This window comes from Protopterus annectens, chromosome 1.part1, assembly GCF_019279795.1.
Source record: "Protopterus annectens isolate FY-2018-M chromosome 1.part1, PAN1.0, whole genome shotgun sequence".
Lineage (NCBI taxonomy): Eukaryota > Metazoa > Chordata > Ceratodontiformes > Protopteridae > Protopterus > Protopterus annectens.
The window spans coordinates 524,289,197-524,309,349 of NC_056726.1; the positions used below are offsets into that span (position 1 = coordinate 524,289,197).

General features: G+C 37.7%; 1 protein-coding gene across 2 annotated transcripts in view; it reads left to right on the forward strand.

Annotated features, from left to right (window-relative positions):
• Window positions 1–20,153, forward strand: part of PEX7 (peroxisomal biogenesis factor 7) — a 1,759,991-nt gene that overhangs the window by 831,765 nt on the left and 908,073 nt on the right. For both annotated transcript variants that reach the window (XM_044076447.1, XM_044076438.1), the window contains exon 8: window positions 18,643–18,698. In XM_044076447.1, coding sequence (XP_043932382.1) covers window positions 18,643–18,698 — 56 coding nt within the window. The remainder of the gene's footprint in view (window positions 1–18,642; window positions 18,699–20,153) is intronic.

The window sequence follows — 20,153 nt, forward strand, 5'->3', positions numbered from 1 at the left end:
TTCTGGAACAAACTTCCTCTGCATGTTAAGAAGTGCAATTCACTATCTCCTTTACATGTAAACTAGGTGACTGAATAGTTATCCATATATTTACTCTAAGGTTAACTGGGGTAGCCCTCTTGGAGAGAGGTGTGGCTTAAGAGATGGTACTGGCAAGATGATGAATGGTCATAGAATTCAGTGGCCTTGGAATATCTATAAATAAACAGCTTACCTCACTCCCAACTGCATCCATTCCTTTGTGTAGATTATCTTATGCTTATGCCATGCATTTTTGGATTCATCCACTGTTTATGTCCTACTTCCTCTTCAGGAAGGCTTTCCAATTCATCTTCCATTTTGTGAACTAGTATTTCCTCATATCACTTCTGGGATGAACATCATATATCCTCAGACTTCCTTATTGCACTTTTACATGGTACTCGGCTGAACTCTGTGACCCTGCATTTCTGAGCAATGCTTCAGTGTTTCTGACAAGCCCCACTCCCCCGGCTCTTTGACTGCACATATTCTGCATTATTAGTTTCTCTACTTCTGATATAAACCATGCACCACATTTAATAACCAAAATAGAAGTGGTTAGGGCACACAGTCACAAAAGGTAGCACATTAGGAAGTAAAAAGTCTTTAATACACAATAAACACACGCACTTTCATCCTGCTACAATGCAGGACTTCTTCAAAGTGAATAAATTAAAAACATCCAAAACTCATTTAAATACCCTTCCTCATAAAAAGGCGCCAAAAGATATAGAGAGAGTTTTTCTAAAAGGAGAATATTTTTTTTCTCAAAGGAGAAAATTAAAGGGACAGATGCCCACCATAAGTAGTCCAGGGCTGATTGATCATGCCTACATTAAACCTTTCTTAAAAAGTAAAGCTTCTATGTTATAAGATACATACAACATATAAACATATATTTTCTCTGGGACACTTAAAAGGAATAGTATTTGATGTTTTCAATTGTATGTAATTGGTTCTACCAAAAAATTACTTTTGGCTATGTCTGCTCACTGATGGAAGTACATAATAATTGAGCTTGCTGCTATGTAGTGTTTTGATAAAGTGAAGGTTATTTGTGAATGGTACTGTGTATAATCTCCTAGTGTAGCCATGCTTACTTGGTCTTAACTAACTTAAGTTGTACTAAAATTCCAGCGTGTAATACTTATGGCTTCCTTGAATTAAGTGATAAATTACTTGACTTTTTATTAGAGTGGTTGTTTATGCGTTTGCCAAATGTGTTAAACCATATGCTTAACATAAACACTGCAAAGATTATGTGTACTAGAAGCTTGTTTAAAGACTATAAGTGGTGCTCTTAAGGTGACTAACTGCAGTTAAGGAACAGAAATTCTAACAACTATATCACTTTTAGGTAATATCCCCCTACTGATCCCTCTGAAAGGCTTACAACATTAAAAGGACATCCAGCTACTAGCAACTAATAATGGAAGGCATTCCCATCCTGACCCAGTGTCTTAAAAAACTGCATAAGGTTACTATCCGCAATTTCTGTGTATATTCTCTGTGTAACTTAACGCTGATCTGGGTCCATAGCACTGGCAATAATCCCCCTGCGCTCCCATAAATGATTAAAACTGTGCTAAACCTTGCTTAACAAACAGTCGTTAGCAAATTACATTCTAAGGGTAAAATACAGGTTCTTTACTTATACCAAGAGTGTATTTTAACCTGCCTGTATAACTCTAAGTTAAAAAAATCTATTTACATTCAGTGGTATACCTACCTTGCAAGCATGGGCCTCCGCTGAAAATGGACATGTATCTAGTCGGACTATCCCGGTCAACAAATGTAAAATAAATGAGTATGGAATGATTAAGTATTTTAAATCGTTGATTTACACCCAAATGTTAATGTGTATTCATGTGTATTTTATCTACATAAGTATTTTTAAGTGATAGTTACGAGGGTGCATTTATGGTGGGCATCTGTCCCTTTAATTTTCTCCTTTTAGAAAAAAATCTCTTTATATCTTTTGGCGTCTTTTTTATGAGAGAGAGTATTAAATGAGTTTTGGATGTTGTGAAGACTGCTAGAGATGGGTGAAGGCTGCCAGCATAGTCAAATAGAATTTGGTACATAATTCTATTATTTGTAAATACTGTGAATGTTGAACTTAAAACAATGTGTAAACATTGCCATCTGCTGTAAAGAAAGCTAAGTCAAGCAATTCTTGTTGGTCATTTGAAATTAAAATTATTTCAGCACTGCCTTTGATGTTTTACAAGTCGGCTCCAGTCCGGCTGGATGGGGGCTTTCTGCCTGTTGTTTTAAGGTTAAAGTTAATGACCAGAATTTACATGTGGAATGTCCTCTATTGCTCTAAGTGTAAAAGAATGTAAATGCAGTTTCTGTGTGGCCTGGGAACCAGGAAGGTGTAAAAGATGATGTAATGTTTAGCAGAACTGCAGTTTCAGTTTAAACAGTGAGAACCAGAGATTATTAAGCATGTTTGTCTTGATATCTAACCTATAGCACTGCCTGCTTTCTTAAGTAAGTTATTTTAGAAGAATGTTTTCTTGTAGCAATAGCCAGGACTATAAAGATTAGACTAAGTGTTTTTCTCTTATGTCAGAACTGTACTACTGAATTATTTTAAGTTTCTGTGTGATCTCTGAACTCTTGAATAGCACTGTGGTGTAGTAGTATTGTCTTGTTTTTTTTTCATTATTTATTATTAAATGTTTTTAAACACTTTCAACAGTGGCTGGTTTATGTAGAGATAAATTAAGCTCTAGAGTACATTGCATGCTTATAAGTGATCTTGTACTAAGCCCTTCCAGTAAGCTTTGATTGCTTACGTTACACTACTACTGGATAATAATATTGCACAGTAATAATTGGACACCCTTTTAAGGGTCTTTGGTAGCTGATAATTATTAGCTGGTGGTGGCAGGAATTACTATCGTATAGTCTGGGTATAGGGGCATAGCTGGAGAATCTGTGTTAGCCTTTCCCAGGAGCGTCTGTGAAGTTGTATAAATACTTATCTCAATGTGTGTGTTTGTGTGTGTGTGTGTGTGTGTGTGTGTGTGTGTGTGTGTGTGTGTGTGAGTCAGCTACTTGGGCAGGGACATGAAACACTGGTTGGACAGAGAGGGTACTGGAGGTTTTAGCTTGCCAGCTAGGCTGAGATTTGGACCCTATAGCTGTGCCAGTGGGGGGGGGGTCTTATTGGGGACCTGGGGAGCAAGGGGGCGACTAGCCATGGACTGACTGTGATCTCTGTGTGCTGTTAAAGGAAATTGCACTTTACTGTGTGTATTTGTTATCCTTTCCTGTCATATGAGATGCCTTCTCTGGTGTTAGTGGTGAGGATTGAGGCTCCTTGATTGCTGGGCCAGGGCACGGGCGTCACATGTAGTTTACAGTGGTTGGGATATCCGCATCACATATTAAGTAGTTTACAAATACTAATTGGCTTGTAGTGGTGTGGGTAGAATGAATCCTGTAGCTTATGTAGAGTGATCACTGAAGGTGTTTTGTACTCTAAATCAGCCACGCAGTGAATACTCAGAGTTTAGATCACAAATATTTTATTTCTTTTGTTAGCTTAGTTAGTCAGGGTGAGCAGGCAGCATGTCAGCAGGAGAGTATGGAAAGCTGACAAGTAGCCAGCTGGTGGAGATGTGCCAGGCTAGGGACTGGTGCATGGAAACCTGACTAAAGCAGACCTGATTGCAGCCTTGGTTACAGCTGCATCAGAAAACAGCATCCAGCAGGACAATCAGACTGGCACTGGAGATACAATATCCTTGGAGAATGGACAGCTCAACCATTCTGCAGTGGACTTAAAAATCCCGCTGGAGTTAAAGAAACTTGAGTTGGAGGCCAGGCGTTTGGAGATAGAAGCTGAAGAAAAGGAGCGTCAGAGGAGGCATGAGAGGGAAATGCTGACTCTTCATCAGAGTCATGGAGGTAATAGGGAAGGGAGTAACTGGACCCCATAAGCACAACAGGTCAGTAAATTTCTTCCGCAATATAAAAAGGGGGATAATTTTGATAGTTTCATTCATATGTTTGAGAGGGTATGCAAACAGTACAGTGTTGACCAAAGGCTCTGGGTACGGTTCCTGATCCCCTTACTCCATACTAAAGCTGTAAATGCATTGGTTATAATGTCTGATATTGCATGTTTTGATGATACTGCTGTAAAATATGTCTTTCAGAATGTTTTAAGCTAACACTTGAAATGTATAGGAAAAAGTTTCATGAGCATAGATGCAAGGCAGATGAAAGTGTGTGTGAATATATTGCTGAACTGAGCACTTATTTTCATACCTGGGTGAGTGGATGTCAGGTCACCACTTTTGAAAGGCTGGCAGACCTTTTGGTGAGGGAACAAGCCCTTAGCACTTTGCCTGAGGATATGAGGATCTGATTAGCTGATAGACGGTGTGCTACGTCAGAGGAGTTGGGGAAGTAGGGAGACCTATACCTGGCCAGCAGGGCAGCCCTGCACAGGAAGGGGACCCCCAGTACTGCTCATGGGTCTAAAGGAACCCATGGTGGGCAGCCCAGACTGCCCCAACATAATCTGCCAGTAGCAGGGGAAGCCACTAGTCCAGGTACACATCCAGGAGCTAGGGTTAAATGTTTTGAATGCAACCAGTAGGGCCATGTGGCATACAGGTGTCCATGGAGGCAAGGTGGGGAACCAAAGGTGAGGGAGCCAGTAAGTGGGAAAGACAAAATGCCAATAGTAGGTTGTCTTGAGACAACAGGGGTACTAAACTACTATCCTGCAGATGTCCTGATGGGGAAGGATTTGGATGAGGCAATACCATGTACTTATGCAGTTGCACGTGGTCAGGCTAGGAGACAAGCATGTGGGTTTAGTAGCCTGGGAGAGACCCAGAGAGACTGCATACTTGCAGCCAGGACTGGTGAGGTGGTTACTTCAGGGAGGGAGCTACTCTGTAACAGTGAGACTGAATGTGAGCCACAACTGCTTGTGGGTACTGATGTTCCCTTGGACAGGGTAACTGCAAAGGTAGAGGTGAGTAGTAGTACCCAGGCTGACAGTGAAGCACCGCTGTCAGAGGATGCCAGACTTCCTCTGGAAGGGGAGCTGGGAAGAGTTACAAGGAGAGAGAGTTGAGACAGGCTCAGCTCTCACACCCTATATTGCAAGGCCTGAGGCAGGTAGCTAGGGAGGCACCTGATTCTCAAGGAAAGGGGGAATCTGTATACTGGGACACAGGGTTACTACATAGAGAGTGGACCCCTGAGGGAGGGCTAGAAGGTGAGAGAGTACAGCAGTTGGTAGTGCCTAGAGCCTACCATCTGGTGCTTCTAGCCATAGCTCATGATATTCCCTTTGCAGGTTATATGGGCATAAAACATACAAAGAGGCATATTATGCAGAACTTCTATTGACCTGGAATTTCCAGAGATGTAACAGGGTACTGCAGGACCTGTGAGCAGTGTCAAAAGGTAGGTAAGGTGGGAGACAAGGTGAGAGCTCCTTTGATGATTTGCCTGTGATTGAGGAGCCATTTCAGAGGGTAGCTGTGGATATTGTGGGTCCTCTGAGTACCCCAAGTTCCACAGGGAAAAAGTATATCCTAGTGGTAGTGGATTATGCTACACGATACCCTGAGGCAGTGGCTTTGCCCTCCATTGAGGCAGAGAAGGTGGCAAATGCTTTGTTAGAGATTTTCAGCATGGTGGGTTTCCCCAAAAGAAATACTGTCTGACAGAGGTGCCGATTTCATGTCAGACCTGCTGGTTTGTCTGTGGAAGTCCGGTGGGGTGAAGCAGATGAAGACCACCCCCTACCATCCCAAGTCTAATGGCCTTGTTGAGAGGTTAAACTCTACAATCAAGTCCATGCTACAGGCATTTGCAGATCAGTTTAAGAGGGAGTAGGACAAATATTTGCCCCATCTGTTGTTTGCTTACAGAGAGGTTCCCCAAGAATCCACAGGTTTTTCACCCTTTGAGTTGCTGTATGGGCATAGTGTGAGGGGACCCCTAGATTTAATTTGAGATGAGTGGGAAGGTGCGTGTGAGTCTCACAAGGAGTCTGTTGTGGAGTCTGTGTCCTAAACCTTAAGTCAAGGCTCAAGGAACTCATGGGCTTGGCCCAGGAGAACCTGGCAGAAGCCCAGCAACAGAAAAAGGCGTGGTATGACAGGAATGCTTTAGCTAGAGAGTATGCTGTGGGGCAGCAGGTAATGATTCTCATTCCTGTCAGACACAGCAAACTTCAAGCAGCTTGGGAGGGACCCAACAAGGTGGTAAGAGAGGTAAGTGATTTTAACTACATGGCGGAACTGCTAGGCAGATGGCAGGGGCACAAACTGTACTATGTTAACATGATGAAACCTTACCATGATAGGGAGGCCCTTGTGCTGAGCATTTGCAGTGGATTGTAGGAGGAGTCTGAGGGAGATCTGGGGACTGATCTCCTCAGTGAGTCTCGGGCTGACACCTCGGTGGAAGGGGTAGCAATGTCCCAGCAGCTATCTCCTACCCAGGTTTGAGAAATCTGAGCAGTGTTGCAGAAATTTGGGGACATGTTCACTGGGAAACCAGGGTGCACCCACCTGGTGCAGCACCAGGTGGATACAGGACCCCAAAGGCCTATTAGGCAGGCCCCTTGTAGGGTGTCTGAGAAAGTCAGCCAGACTCTGAGGGAAGAGGTATGGGAGATGTTGGAACTGGGGGTGATTCAAGAGTCCAACAGTCCCTGGGCCTCCCCAGTGGTGCTGGTGCCAAAGAAGGATGGCAGCATCAGGTTCTGTGTGGATTACAGGAAATTAAATAGTCACACAGAGTCAGATGCTTACCCCATGCCTAGGATAGATGAGGCCCTAGAGTAGCTGGATAGGGCTAAGTATCTTACAACCGTTGATCTTACCAAGGGTTACTGGCAAGTGCCCTTGACTCCCAGTGCTAGAGAGAAGTCAGCCTTTGTGACTCCTTTTGGCTTGTATGAGTTCACCAAGATGCCCTTTGGGATGAAGAATGCCCCAGCGGCTTTCCAGAGGCTGGCAGATCATATACTAGTAGGAGCTGAAGGGTTTGCCCTTGCTTACCTAGATGGTATTGCCATCTACAGCCATTCCTGGCCAGATCACCTTCAGCATATTATGGAGGTGCTGGGCAGACTACAGAGGGCAGGGTTGACCATTAAGCTGAGCAAATGTCAGGTGGGTATGGCAGAGGTCTCCTACCTAGGACATAGAGTGGGGAGTGGTAAAAATAAGGTCAGAACCTGCCAAAGTGGAAACCATTCAGGCATGGCCTGCACCTGTTACTAAAAAGCAGGTGAGGGTATTCTTAGGGACAGCAGGGTACTACAGAAAGTTGGTTCCAAATTATAGTACCATAGCTGCTCCCCTCACAGACCTGACAAGGATGAACAGGCGAGATAAGGTAGTGTAGACCGCAGCATGTGAGCAGGCATTCCAGAAGCTTAAAGAAGCTTTGGGAGGACCCCCTGTGTTAGCCAGGCCAGACTACAGCAAAGAATTTGTTGTGCAGGTGGATGCTTCAAACCATGGGGTGGGGGCTGTACTCAGCCAGATTTCTTCAGAAGGGGAAGAGCACCCAGTGGTTTATCTCAGTCATAGGCTCCAACCCAGGGAGAAATGCTATGCAGCTATAGAAAAGGAATGTCTAGCCATAGTGTGGGCATTGCAGAAACTTCAGCCTTATCTGTATGGAAGAAGATTCACTGTAATGACAGATCACAACCCTCTAACATGGTTAAACAGAGCCAGTCATCAAAATGCCAAGTTGCTAAGATGAAGCCTGGGGTTGCAATCATATATGTCAGTGCAGCACTGCAGTGAATAGCAATGCCAATGCAGATGGGCTCTCAAGACAGGGAATGGGGTGAGGTACACTCAGACCTAACCCTCTCAAGCGGCATTTATCAAGGGTCACTTGAAAAACTAGCTTGGGTTCTCTGGGGGGGGGGTGTGTGTGTGAAGACTGGTCGAGATGGGTGAAGGCTGCCAGCCTAGTCAAATAGAATTTGGTACATAATTCTATTATTTTTAAATACTGTGAATGTTGAACTTAAAACAGTGTGGCAACATTGCCATCTGCTGTAAAGAAAGCTAAGTCAAGCAATTCTTGTTGGTCCTTTGAAATTAAAATGATTTCATCACTGCCTTTGATGTTTTATAAGTTGGCTCCAGTCCGGCTGGATGGGGGCTTCCTACCTATTGTTTTAAGGCTAAAGTTAATGACCAGAATTTACATGTGGAATGTCCTTTATTGCTCTAAGTGTAAAATAATGTAAATGCAGTTTCTGTGTGGCCTAGGTACCAGGGAGGTGTAAAAGATGATGTAATGTTTAGCAGAACTGCAGTTTCAATTTAAATAGTGAGAACCAGAAATTATTAAGCATTTTTGTCTTGATATCCAACCTACAGCACTGCCTGCTCTCTTAAGTAAGTTATTTTAGAAGTATGTTTTCTTGTAGCAATAGCTAGGACTATAAAGATTAGACTAAGTGGTTTTCTGTTATGTCAGAACTATACTACTGAATTATTTTAAGTTTTTGTATGATCTCTGAACTCTTGAATAGCACTGTGGTGTAGTAGTATTGTCTTGCGTTTTCATTATTTAATATTAAATATTTTTAAACACTTTCAATGGTGGCTGGTTTATGTAGAGATAAATTAAGCACTATAGTACATTGCATGCTTATAAGTGATCTTGTACTAAGCCCTTCCAATAAGCCTTGATTGCTTATGTTACACTACTATTGGATAATAATAGTGCACAATAGTAATTGGACACCCTTTTAAGGGCCTTTGGGTAACTGATAATTATTATCTGGTGGTGGCAGGAATTACTACTGTATAGTCTGGGTATAGGGGCACAGCTGTAGAGTCTGTGTCAGCCTTTCCCAGGTGTGTCTGTGAAGTTGTATAAATACTTATCTCAAAGTGTGTGTGTGTGTGTGTGTGTGTGTGTGTGTGTGTGTGTGTGTGTGTGTGTGTGTGTGTCAGCTACTTGGGCAGGGACACAAAGCACTGGTTGGACAGAGAGGGTACTGGAGGTTTGAGGTTTGCCAGCTAGGCTGAGATCTGGACCCTATAGCATTGCCAGTGGGGAGTCTTATTGGGGATCTGGGGAGCAAGGGAGTGACCAGCCCCGGACTGACTGTCATCTCTGTGTGCTCTTAAAGGAAATTGCACTTTACTGTGTGTATTTGTTATCCTTTCCTGTCATATGAGACACCCTCTGTGGTGTTAGTGGTGAGGATTGAGGCTCCTTGATTGCTGGGCCAGGGCACGGGTGTCACAGATGTTTTTAATTTATTCACTTCGAAGAAGTCCTGCATTGTAGCAGGATGAAAGTATTTGTGTTTATTGTGTATTAAAGACTTTTTATTTCCTAACTTGCTACCTTTTGTGACTGCGTGCCCTAAACACTTCTTTTTTTGGTTATTAGTACTGTTTACTGGTTTTTTTCCCTGGTTCATAGCATGCACCATATTTGTTATCCTCTTTTGAGCTGTTCATTACCTTTCCATGCTGTCTGTAGAACTTTGTATAGTGCTGCGGATGACATTTTGCCAGCTGTTTATTAAGTGGGATGTTTGTTTTTCTTTTCAGTCCTGCTTCTTTTATATAATAAAGAAATGAGTAATCCGTAGACTTATATCACCGTTTATCAAAATTTATTGTTTACACACTTAGCGCTTTCACCCAGCCAGTCCGTGGGTTTCATCAGAGTAAAAAACATTTAAAAACCTTGTTCAATTTTATATAATTCGAATCTCTCTTCAACCAATCACATGTCTACTTTAATTAAATTGTGATTCGAAATCAATAAATACTTTTCCTATTACTTTGGTTACCTTAATTCATTTAATTAAATTGAATTAGATTAAATTAAATTAACAACACAACGCCTCACTTATAATACAAACCAATAATGTTTCTCAGAAACAAATGCACATGTAAAAATAATACTTCTGTTTAAAAACTTCCTGTGTATGAACTTCATATACACCAAACCTGATTCATGAATATAACCTAGTATATAGTTAATAATAAATAACACAATATTCCATAAAATGTATCTATTTAAAATATTTAAAATATATCTGTTTAAAATATATAATACTAAAACTTTTCATTCTAACAATAAATGTATTCAATCACGTTTCTAACTTGTACAGTTCTTCATATATATAAATACATAAAATATGAATATTAAATAAATTAGAATAAAAATGTTTTGTATGTATTTGATAATAGTATTATCTATTGTAATTAGTATACATGTATTCTTTGTTTTGTTTATTTGTTGTAAAATATATATGTTAAATACAATATGATTTGTTCTTTAAAATACTAGAAATGGAAATATGTTCATTTATACCAGGCATATTACTGGCATTAAGCCTGAGTTGCCATAAACATTCCTTTGTTTCCAATAAATTATTCACGTCTCCTTCCTTGTTAATATTCTCCGGAATCCTATCAATTATAAAAAATATAAACCTTTGAAATCCAGGCATTTTGTACTGTGTAAGTATAAGGAACTTGTTACCTTCTTGTTTTTAATATCTCTATTATGTTCCATTATACGCTCTTTTAATTTCCTTATTGTTCTACCTACATAGTAGGCAGGACATGATAAACACGTTGCTAAATATACTACCATCTTAGTGTTACAATTAGCATGACCCGGACATCTTATAGATCTGTTAAAATTTTGCACCATTACATAGGGACCATCATTAATAAATTTGTAGGTTCTACATAAACCACATTTTTTCATTTTTGAATTCTTGTATTGTCGGTCACTCTCAAAATATTCTTTTAAATTTTTCCCCCCTACTAAATACAATACTGGGACTATTACCTATAATGTTCGTAATCTCCAATTTATTATTGAATACCTTTTCCCATGTTTCTTTAACCATATTAATAATTATACTTATGTTAATATTAAATGGTAATATTAATGCTCCTGTTCTACTCGTTTTGTTAGTTCTTTCACTTATCTTTGTTGAACTTCCATACCTCAAAATAGGTTTAAAATTGTCTTTCCTTTTAGCCTCAACTTCATTTTTTATTTCAGTTAATAGCAATTTTGGGTAACCTCTGTCTAAGAACATATCAATCAGTTTGTCTGTCTCATTTTTGTAAACCATCTCGTTACTTATGATCCTAGACAGTCTTACCATTTGTCCCTTCACTAAGTTCCTTTTTTGGAAGTACGGGTAACAACTGTTAAAATGCAAAAACGAGTTAGAATAGGTTTTCTTCCTGTATATATTTGACTCTATATTTTCTTCTTTTCTCTGCAACTGAATATCCAAATATTCACAGCTGTCTTTGTGAATGTTAAACGTAAATCTTAAGAAAGAAGTGGTATTCTCCAGAAATGACACAAATTCCAAAACCTCTTCTTCTTTTCTCTTCCAAAAAATTATTATGTCATCTAAAAACCTAAGGTATAGTGTAATTTTAGACCAGAAGCTGCTTTTAAATATTTTCTGTGTCTCCCAATTTGCTAAAACTAAGTTAGCGTAAATAGGTGCACATTTTGCTCCCATGGCCACACCTGAACATTGCCTAAAGAATTCACCCTCTAATTGGAAATAATTGTTAGTTAATACCATTTCCATCATTTCTATTAACAATCTTCGCTTGACCGTATGTAAATCACTATAGGTCTCTAAACTTGCCTTAAACATTTTCAGGCCAAGATCATGTGGTATCACTAAAAATAAATTGACTATATCAATTGTGACCATAATGGTGTCCTTATTAATATTCGACAAATGTTCCTTCACGACTTCCAAGCAATGCCAGGAGTCCCTTAGAATATGAGGTAGTTTCTTTACAACTTCTTTGCAATTCACATCTGTATAATGTGCCATAGCTTCAAATTTAGAACATTTTGCTGAAACCATTGGTCTAAAGGGGGGGTTGTTCGTGTTTTTGTGGATTTTTGGTATACCAAAAATCGAAGGTGTGATTGGATGTTCCACTAGTAAATAGTTATATTCCTCTTTGCTTATCACACCTTCAATCAGGTTTTCATACAGTTGCCAATCAATTTTAGTGTATGCTTTTACCATTTCATATCTTGAAACTCTTTCATATATATCATTGTTTCCTAACATATCCAACATTTTGTTCTGATAATCCACTTTTGTCATCACCACTACACCACCTCCTTTGTCAGGTTTCATTATTCTATACTTATCAGATGTTGTCAATTCATTTAAACAAAAGCTTTCGGCTGTTGTTAAATTGTCCTTGTATTCACACCGTCCCCTTAACACCCTCCTGATCTGCATATCACACAGCATCTCAAATAAGTAAATCACTGAATTTTGAGGTGGAATAAAAGTACTTGTTCTCTTTAAAGTAATATTTTTTGTATCCACCTCAATGTTTTTGTTGTTGACACTTTTTGAAAAGAACATTTTTAAGTTTAATAATCTTGTATACAGTCTTAAGTTAACCATAACTTTCCCAATATCAAGTTTAAAATTGGGAACGTAACTAAATCCTTTCTTGAAAAGTGACACACAATTATGACAAAGATTTATATCCGTATAATTATATACTGTAAATCCACCTTCTTTTATTATTGCACAGCTAAATTCTTGATTAATATCACTGCTGTCCATCACATCCAGAAATTCAATATTTTCAACACATTTAGAAAAAAATAAATCATTATACATACTGTTGTCATATGATTCCTTCTCTTTCTCTGCATACTCATTCTGTGTTATATCAATGTCAGACAATGTGTTCATTTCCTTCTCAAAGTTCTAACAACTTTGTCTAATGATATATCAACCTGTTCATTCAATAGTGTGAATTGGTTTTGTGTCTCCTTTGGTACTGTTGTAGGTGTTGACCCTGGTAACGATCCCTTGTACGCTCTGACCTCCTTACATATGGTTCCTCTAAAAAAGCTTGGTCTATGTTTTCCTTATTGGTTTGTCCCCTTATTTGGTTTTGATCCTCTGTTTGCTGTGTCATGTCGTCACCTTCAATAATGTGGTCATTTGCACCTGTGTTGTTATGTGTCATTGTTTTGTAATGCTTATATTCCATAAAATGTGCATAAGCCTTTTTGTTTGTGTAGTCCCGAGTGTCTCTATGTAATTTACTGTTTTTTATATCTAATCCCTTATTAACAAATCTATCCATGTCCATTATAACATTGTCAAATCGATGTTTGTTATATTCAAACAATAAATCATTTCTTATACTGTTGTCTAAAGTAATCAATATTTCATTCAACCTGGCAAGTTTTAAATTATTATTCTTAATAATTAATCTCATCAATTCCATACCTGTATTGTCAAAAATGTCCATAAGTTCATTTAACAACTCACTGTTATGTTCAAACCCAAACGGTTATTTAAACATACAAAGTCCTTTGGGCACCTGTTTTAGCTCCAATGACCTCTCAAGATAAACGTTGTCCATTTGGAGTGTCTTAAACTTTCTCAAAGTCTTTTCAGAGTCCTGCAGTTGTTGGTTTAAACATCCCATATCTCGAACATTGTTGCGGGTTGGAATAACAAATTTAGGAGCTGAAAGTACTTCTTTTATATCTGGAATCCACTGGCCACTAGTTTTTACACCGTCTCTAGCGTTCGTACTGGAATTTGGAGGTGAAACTTCCTGCAGAGAAAAGACGAAAATATAGAGTCAAATATATACAGGAAGAAACTATTCTAACTAGTTTTTGCATTTTAACAGTTGTCAACCGTACTTCCAAAAAAGGAACTTAGTGAAGGGACAAATGGTAAGACTGTCTAGGATCATAAGTAACGAGATGGTTTACAAAAATGAGATAGACAAACCGATTGATATGTTCTTAGACAGAGGTTACCCAAAATTGCTATTAACTGAAATAAAAAATGAAGTTGAGGCTAAAAGGAAAGACAATTTTAAACCTATTTTGAGGTATGGAAGTTCAACAAAGATAAGTGAAAGAACTAACAAAACGAGTAGAACAGGAGCATTAATATTACCATTTAATATTAACATAAGTATAATTATTAATACGGTTAAAGAAACATGGGAAAAGGTATTCAATAATAAATTGGAGATTACGAACATTATAGGTAATAGTCCCAGTATTGTATTTAGTAGGGGGGAAAATTTAAAAGAATATTTTGAGAGCGACCGACAATACAAGTATTCAAAAATGAAAAAATGTGGTTTATGTAGAACCTGCAAATTTATTAATGATGGTCCCTATGTAATGGTGCAAAATTTTAACATATCTATAAGATGTCCGGGTCATGCTAATTGTAACACTAAGATGGTAGTATATTTAGCAACGTGTTTATCATGTCCTACCTACTATGTAGGTAAAACAATAAGGAAATTAAAAGAGCATATAATGGAACATAATAGAGATATTAAAAACAAGAAGGTAACAAGTTCCTTATACTTATACAGTACAAAATGCCTGGATTTCAAAAGGTTTATATTTTTTGTAATTGATAGGATTCCGGAGAATATTAACAAGGAAGGAGACGTGAATAATTTATTGGAAACAAAGGCATGTTTACGGCAACTCAGGCTTAATGCCAGTAATATGCCTGGTATAAATGAACATATTTCCATTTCTAGTATTTTAAAGAACAAATCATATTGTATTTAACATATATATTTTACAACAAATAAACAGAACAAAGAATACATGTATACTAATTACAATAGATAATACTATTATCAAATACATACAAAACATTTTTATTCTAATTTATTTAATATTTAATATTCATATTTTATGTATTTATATATATGAAGAACTGTACAAGTTAAAAACATGATTGAATACATTTATTGTTAGAATGAGAAGTTTTAGTATTATATATTTTAAACAGATATATTTTAAATATTTTAAATAGATACATTTTATGGAATATTGTGTAATTTATTATTAACTATATACTAGGTTATATTCATGAATCAGGTTTGGTGTATATGAAGTTCATACACAGGAAGTTTTTAAACAGAAGTATTATTTTTACATGTGCATTTGTTTCTGAGAAACATTATTGGTTTGTATTATAAGTGCGGCGTTGTGTTGTTAATTTAATTTAATCGAATTCAATTTAATTAAATGAATTAAGGTAACCAAAGTAATAGGAAAAGTATTTATTGATTTCGAATCACAATTTAATTAAAGTAGACATGTGATTGGTTGAAGAGAGATTCGAATTATATAAAATTGAACAAGGTTTTTAAATGTTTTTTACTCTGATGAAATCCACGGACTGGCTGGGTGAAAGCGCTAAGTGTGTAAACAATAAATTTTGATAAACGGTGATATCAGTCTACAGATTACTCTTATTTCTTTATTAATAGTCTTTCGTTGTGTTTCCATCTTTCGTTTTACTGCTTCTTTTACATGTTCTTTATTATTTTCTCATATTACTTGCTTACCTTTAGGTCATCTGGTTTGATTGTGTGACATCTATTTCCTTTTTTGCTGCTACTTTTCCCATCCCACAGACACTTGTCTTCTTTTTTCCTAAGTGGCAGATAAAGAGGGGGAGTATTAAATGTCCACAGCTGATAAATGGAAGGCCTCAAGCATGTATGCAGAGTGGAAGTCACATTAATTAGACACTAATTTCCGGCAACATGCACTTTTTCTGAATTGCTGTTGTGGTGAAATGATAAACCATGTATATGGGACTTGGATGATTTGAAGATGAACCTGGTAGTTCCGGTGACTTGTGTTACTTGAGTGCAAGTTTGTTATCTGAGCAGGCACTGTAACTATCTTTATTATTTTCATAGGAAACATACCCTTTTAACATTTAATGCATTCAGTAAGGTGCATTAACTTCAGAGAATGAGGTTATGGCAGGGCAGACCACAGTGACAAGTGGAGTCTAGGATGAGCTGCAGTGTGGTCTTTCTGGTAGTCATTGATTTCTACTAACCTCGCTGAATGCTTCTGTGATCTGTCATTAAGTTAGACTTCTGCTCACCTGAGTACACCAACACTATCACCAATAGCTTCTATCCGTTGTGGGTAGAAAGTGACTTCAGATTGTGTATGATCTTTGCTAATGCATATACTTAGTGCTAAGGATGGAGTTTCTTGTAGGAAGAAAACACATCTGTGTTTTCTCTTTTCTTAAAGCTGATCTTTCAAAATCTTGATTGGATTTTTGCTCTGTTTGCATTATTAAAATCAGTATTTACCTGTTTAGTCAACTACATCATGTACTCATGATTTAACTCCAGTATTAATGGAAACATGATACTGTCCCCTGTTAGCACAGTGTCATCGAAAGTTTCAAAGCTTAGCTGGCATCACAGAGTCAGTTGTAAATATATGAACCTGGTAGTCAGAATCAGATGAATGTACAAGAATGAATTAGCTAGCTAGATGTACAGAATGCCCAAAAACTAATGAACCAAAATTTGAACAAGGTCATGCACAATAGAACTTTACTGTGTGTGTATGTGTGTGCATGTGTGTAGAGGCGGTTCATATGTTACTGATACAGGCAGCATGTAAGAAGCAACATCTTCTAAATCTGTTTATAACAGAATCATCCTTGGTACTCCAAGCCCATTTCACCTTGTGGCATTCAAGAGGTAAACCTTGGCATATCCGTCAGTGCCCTGAAGCAAGATTAAATAATTAGTGCTCAGCAGAGAAGCCATGCTTCTAATGTTTGTTTAAGAGAACAGAGGCATGCAGAATGACTGATGCCATGAGTGCCCATACAGTTCCAGGTACAGTTATCAGGTAGGCATAACCCTTGTCAGTATAGCTTGACTTACTGTGTTAACCATTGTCAGATAAATAACTATGGTGTCTTGTACTCCTCATATGTATGAGTGAAACAGTCAGGATGCAGAGAGCTCTATGAAGGACCACTAACTAGTTTGCTTGGTGACAGCTCTACTGTCAATCCAGTTGGACAAAATTCTGCATCAGCATCAACCCCATATTTTCCATTTTGTACATAGGATGTCACATCAACAATGACCATCACCTAGAGCCAAAGTTCACACTGCCAGGTGGCCAGCCATGCCACTAACAACCTGTAATTACCTAGCTCCCTTGAAGACTAGTATAGCAGCAGAGCTTTCATATGAAAAATTGAGGTGCAACTACAAAAGGGCATTATGACTAATTTGGGTAGCAGAAATGCTAGGGGGCTAATAACAAACAGCTTAAAAAAAACATAGTACTGTCAGTGGCAAAAATGCAGCATTGCTCGCTTAAAGCAGGGAAAAACAACTTTGACAGCAGAGAGGTGAAATAAAGTAAGAATTTGTGGCTTACTGTTCTCACCAGTGGATGCTGCTGTACCAGTTTATGTAAGCATAAATGAGCAGTGACTTAGGGTCACCCATGTAAACCTCCTTGATGAAGTCTACATCAGTCCATGTCTTCCAGTGCTTGTAGTGGTAGTTGCTTGTTGGGATTTCTGCACCCTGATATAATCCCCAGGAAGACAGATATTAACCAAGACTGTATTCTGACATTTCTTTTCAGCCTGTGGTGGCATGTTGGTCTAGCTGAAGTTAATTGTCCTTGTGAGCTGATCATTCCATGTACTTCTGTATCAGAAATAGGTATATGAAAAATGCAGTGATTGCTGAATCAGAAACTGTAAATGCATGGAGTCCTAAAAGATGACAAACCCACAGTATTTCAGGATGCAGAAGCCTGTATTCAGTAAGTATTTGGTTTAGCTCCATGAACACTGTTGCAAATAATCTATGTACTTACAGCACAGTAGAAGTGAGTTTTGTTCTAAAACAAATTGGAACTGTACAGTTCAGTAGAAGTTTCTTAAAATACTAATAGGATAATCTTGCTTCTGCGGGATGATCTGCAAGGCAATCATGTGAAACAGGGCTGGTGATGTGTGTTTCCCAGAGTCAGTCAGTATTCAGTGTACCATCTTTATGTGATTTAGAGACAGTTTTAGTGTCTTGAAAACCTGAAGTGTCATTTGTAGAAATATTTTTAATCGTATGTAGTTTTGTGCCATTTCAAACCATTAAGCCGATTCTTTCATAGGGTTAACTACTTGTGTATCCCCATAGACAATTTGCATTGTTGTGCCTCATATATGTTTATCATCTACTGCTCCACTGTTCTCTGATTTTAACCCTCTTAAGTTTTTTACCTTGGCAGTCCTTTTTTAAAAGTATTTTAGAAATAGAAGTGTCTTGAGGTTATGTTTCTACTCTGTGAAATTGTAATTTTTCTGTCAGTTCAGTTTGAAAACATGCGAGGAGTGCTGAATGGCTGAAGTTATTTAAATTCTTATGCAATAAATTAATCTGTATATTTGTGTGTGTGTGTATGTATATAACCATATGCATACATACATGTGTGTGTGTGTATATATATATATATATATATATATATATATATATATATATATATAATTATTTATGAAATTTGTGTACACACACACACACACATATATATATATATATATATATTTATATATATATATATATATATATATATATATATTTATATATATATATGTATATACATATGTACATATATACACACACACACATATGTGTATGCACATACAATGTAGGTTATAGGAATTGCTTGCTAAGGCAGCTTCTTAATTTGTGTATTTTTCTTTTTCAGTTCTCCCCATTTCATGCAACAATATTTGCTTCTTGCTCATATGATTTTACTGTGAGGTAAGTCACATCTCTTTAACAGAAAAGCATATTCTTGGGTCAGCTACATGTGGAAATAAGGTTTTGTATGTATAGTTTATTAAGTACTTCATTTTTGTTTTGCAGTGGTTTTGATTTTATTTTGTTTTACCACTTTTGAGCGTTTCTGATTAATATGGCTCTTCGTATTTAGATAAAGGTTGCTGTTTGCTTCTTAAAGGTTAAGCAAATGTTTCACTGAAAGGGAATCAGTACTGACAAATGCTGACATTAATGCAGTCCCATTGTCTTTTTGTGTCAGAATGACTCTGGTTTACGTTTTCACAATCTGAGACAGCTGGAAGCATGAATGAAAAAGTAAACATACATATTTCTGTTTAATGGTACTTCTCGTAACTTAGGTGGTGTACACAAAAATGGACTAATTAGTAAATATAGGCTACAGTGCTGCAGTGTTTGTATTATGGCAATAGATAAGTTGCATTTTTATTGCCAGATGTGTGATACATAATATTTAAAGTGACAACTGAGACGTGGTGGAGGAATATTGATATTAGTCATAATCAGTGTACTTTACTAGGTTGACAGATCTGTAGTAACATCCCCAGCTGGTATTGCCAGCCTCTGATGTCACTGCATTGTCTCATACTTGACTGTACTATGCTTATTGTTTGATAACAGAAAGCTTGTGACCCAGCAACCTCAGCCACGTGATGACAGCTGTTCAGTGGACTGAGATTGTTACTGTACTCTTATGGACATAGGATGCTTTCCTTTAACTGGTAGCAACAGTGTTCTTTGCACACTCATGATTCACTTTTACGTATGCTAGGTTCTAGGTGCATGAGTATGGACCTGTTTTGTTATGTCTCCCAGTTATGAGACACAGGCATAGTTAAGTGCCATGCTAACCGCTTATATATCTGCAACTACACCTTCATGCAACACATGAGAAATTGGTAAAGGTGATGAAGCAATTCATTTTGATACTTTGGTTATAGCATGATCACAGAGAGAATTATTTATACTGTAGCAGAATGCTGCTTAATCCCATATGTAGAGAAAATGTATCGTATCAGAACAGTTTTGCATTACCATGCTCATTGTATTATGTACTGGAGATCTTAAGCATTCTTCTGATGTTTACCATAGCATTCTGCTCTCTCATGTGATCTGTGATGGGTCTGGTTTGCATTAAATCTTCATATAATAGTTTATATGGTGGCGTTCTATTTAGTGCTTTAGTACTGATCTTCAATTGAAAAATAACTGATTTGTCTTGCTGTTAAAAGCCACTGTGATTCCTTATGTGAACAGAGTATTCTGTTCATACCACTATGCATATGCTCAAAAGTGGTTCTCTGACAGAAGTGTGAGACCTGCTAGTGTGAGCCCTGACACACCAAAAATTAAATTGCAATTCCTGCAAAAATAAAGTAGGATTGTAAGTCTGATTTGTATATCTTTAAAGCATTT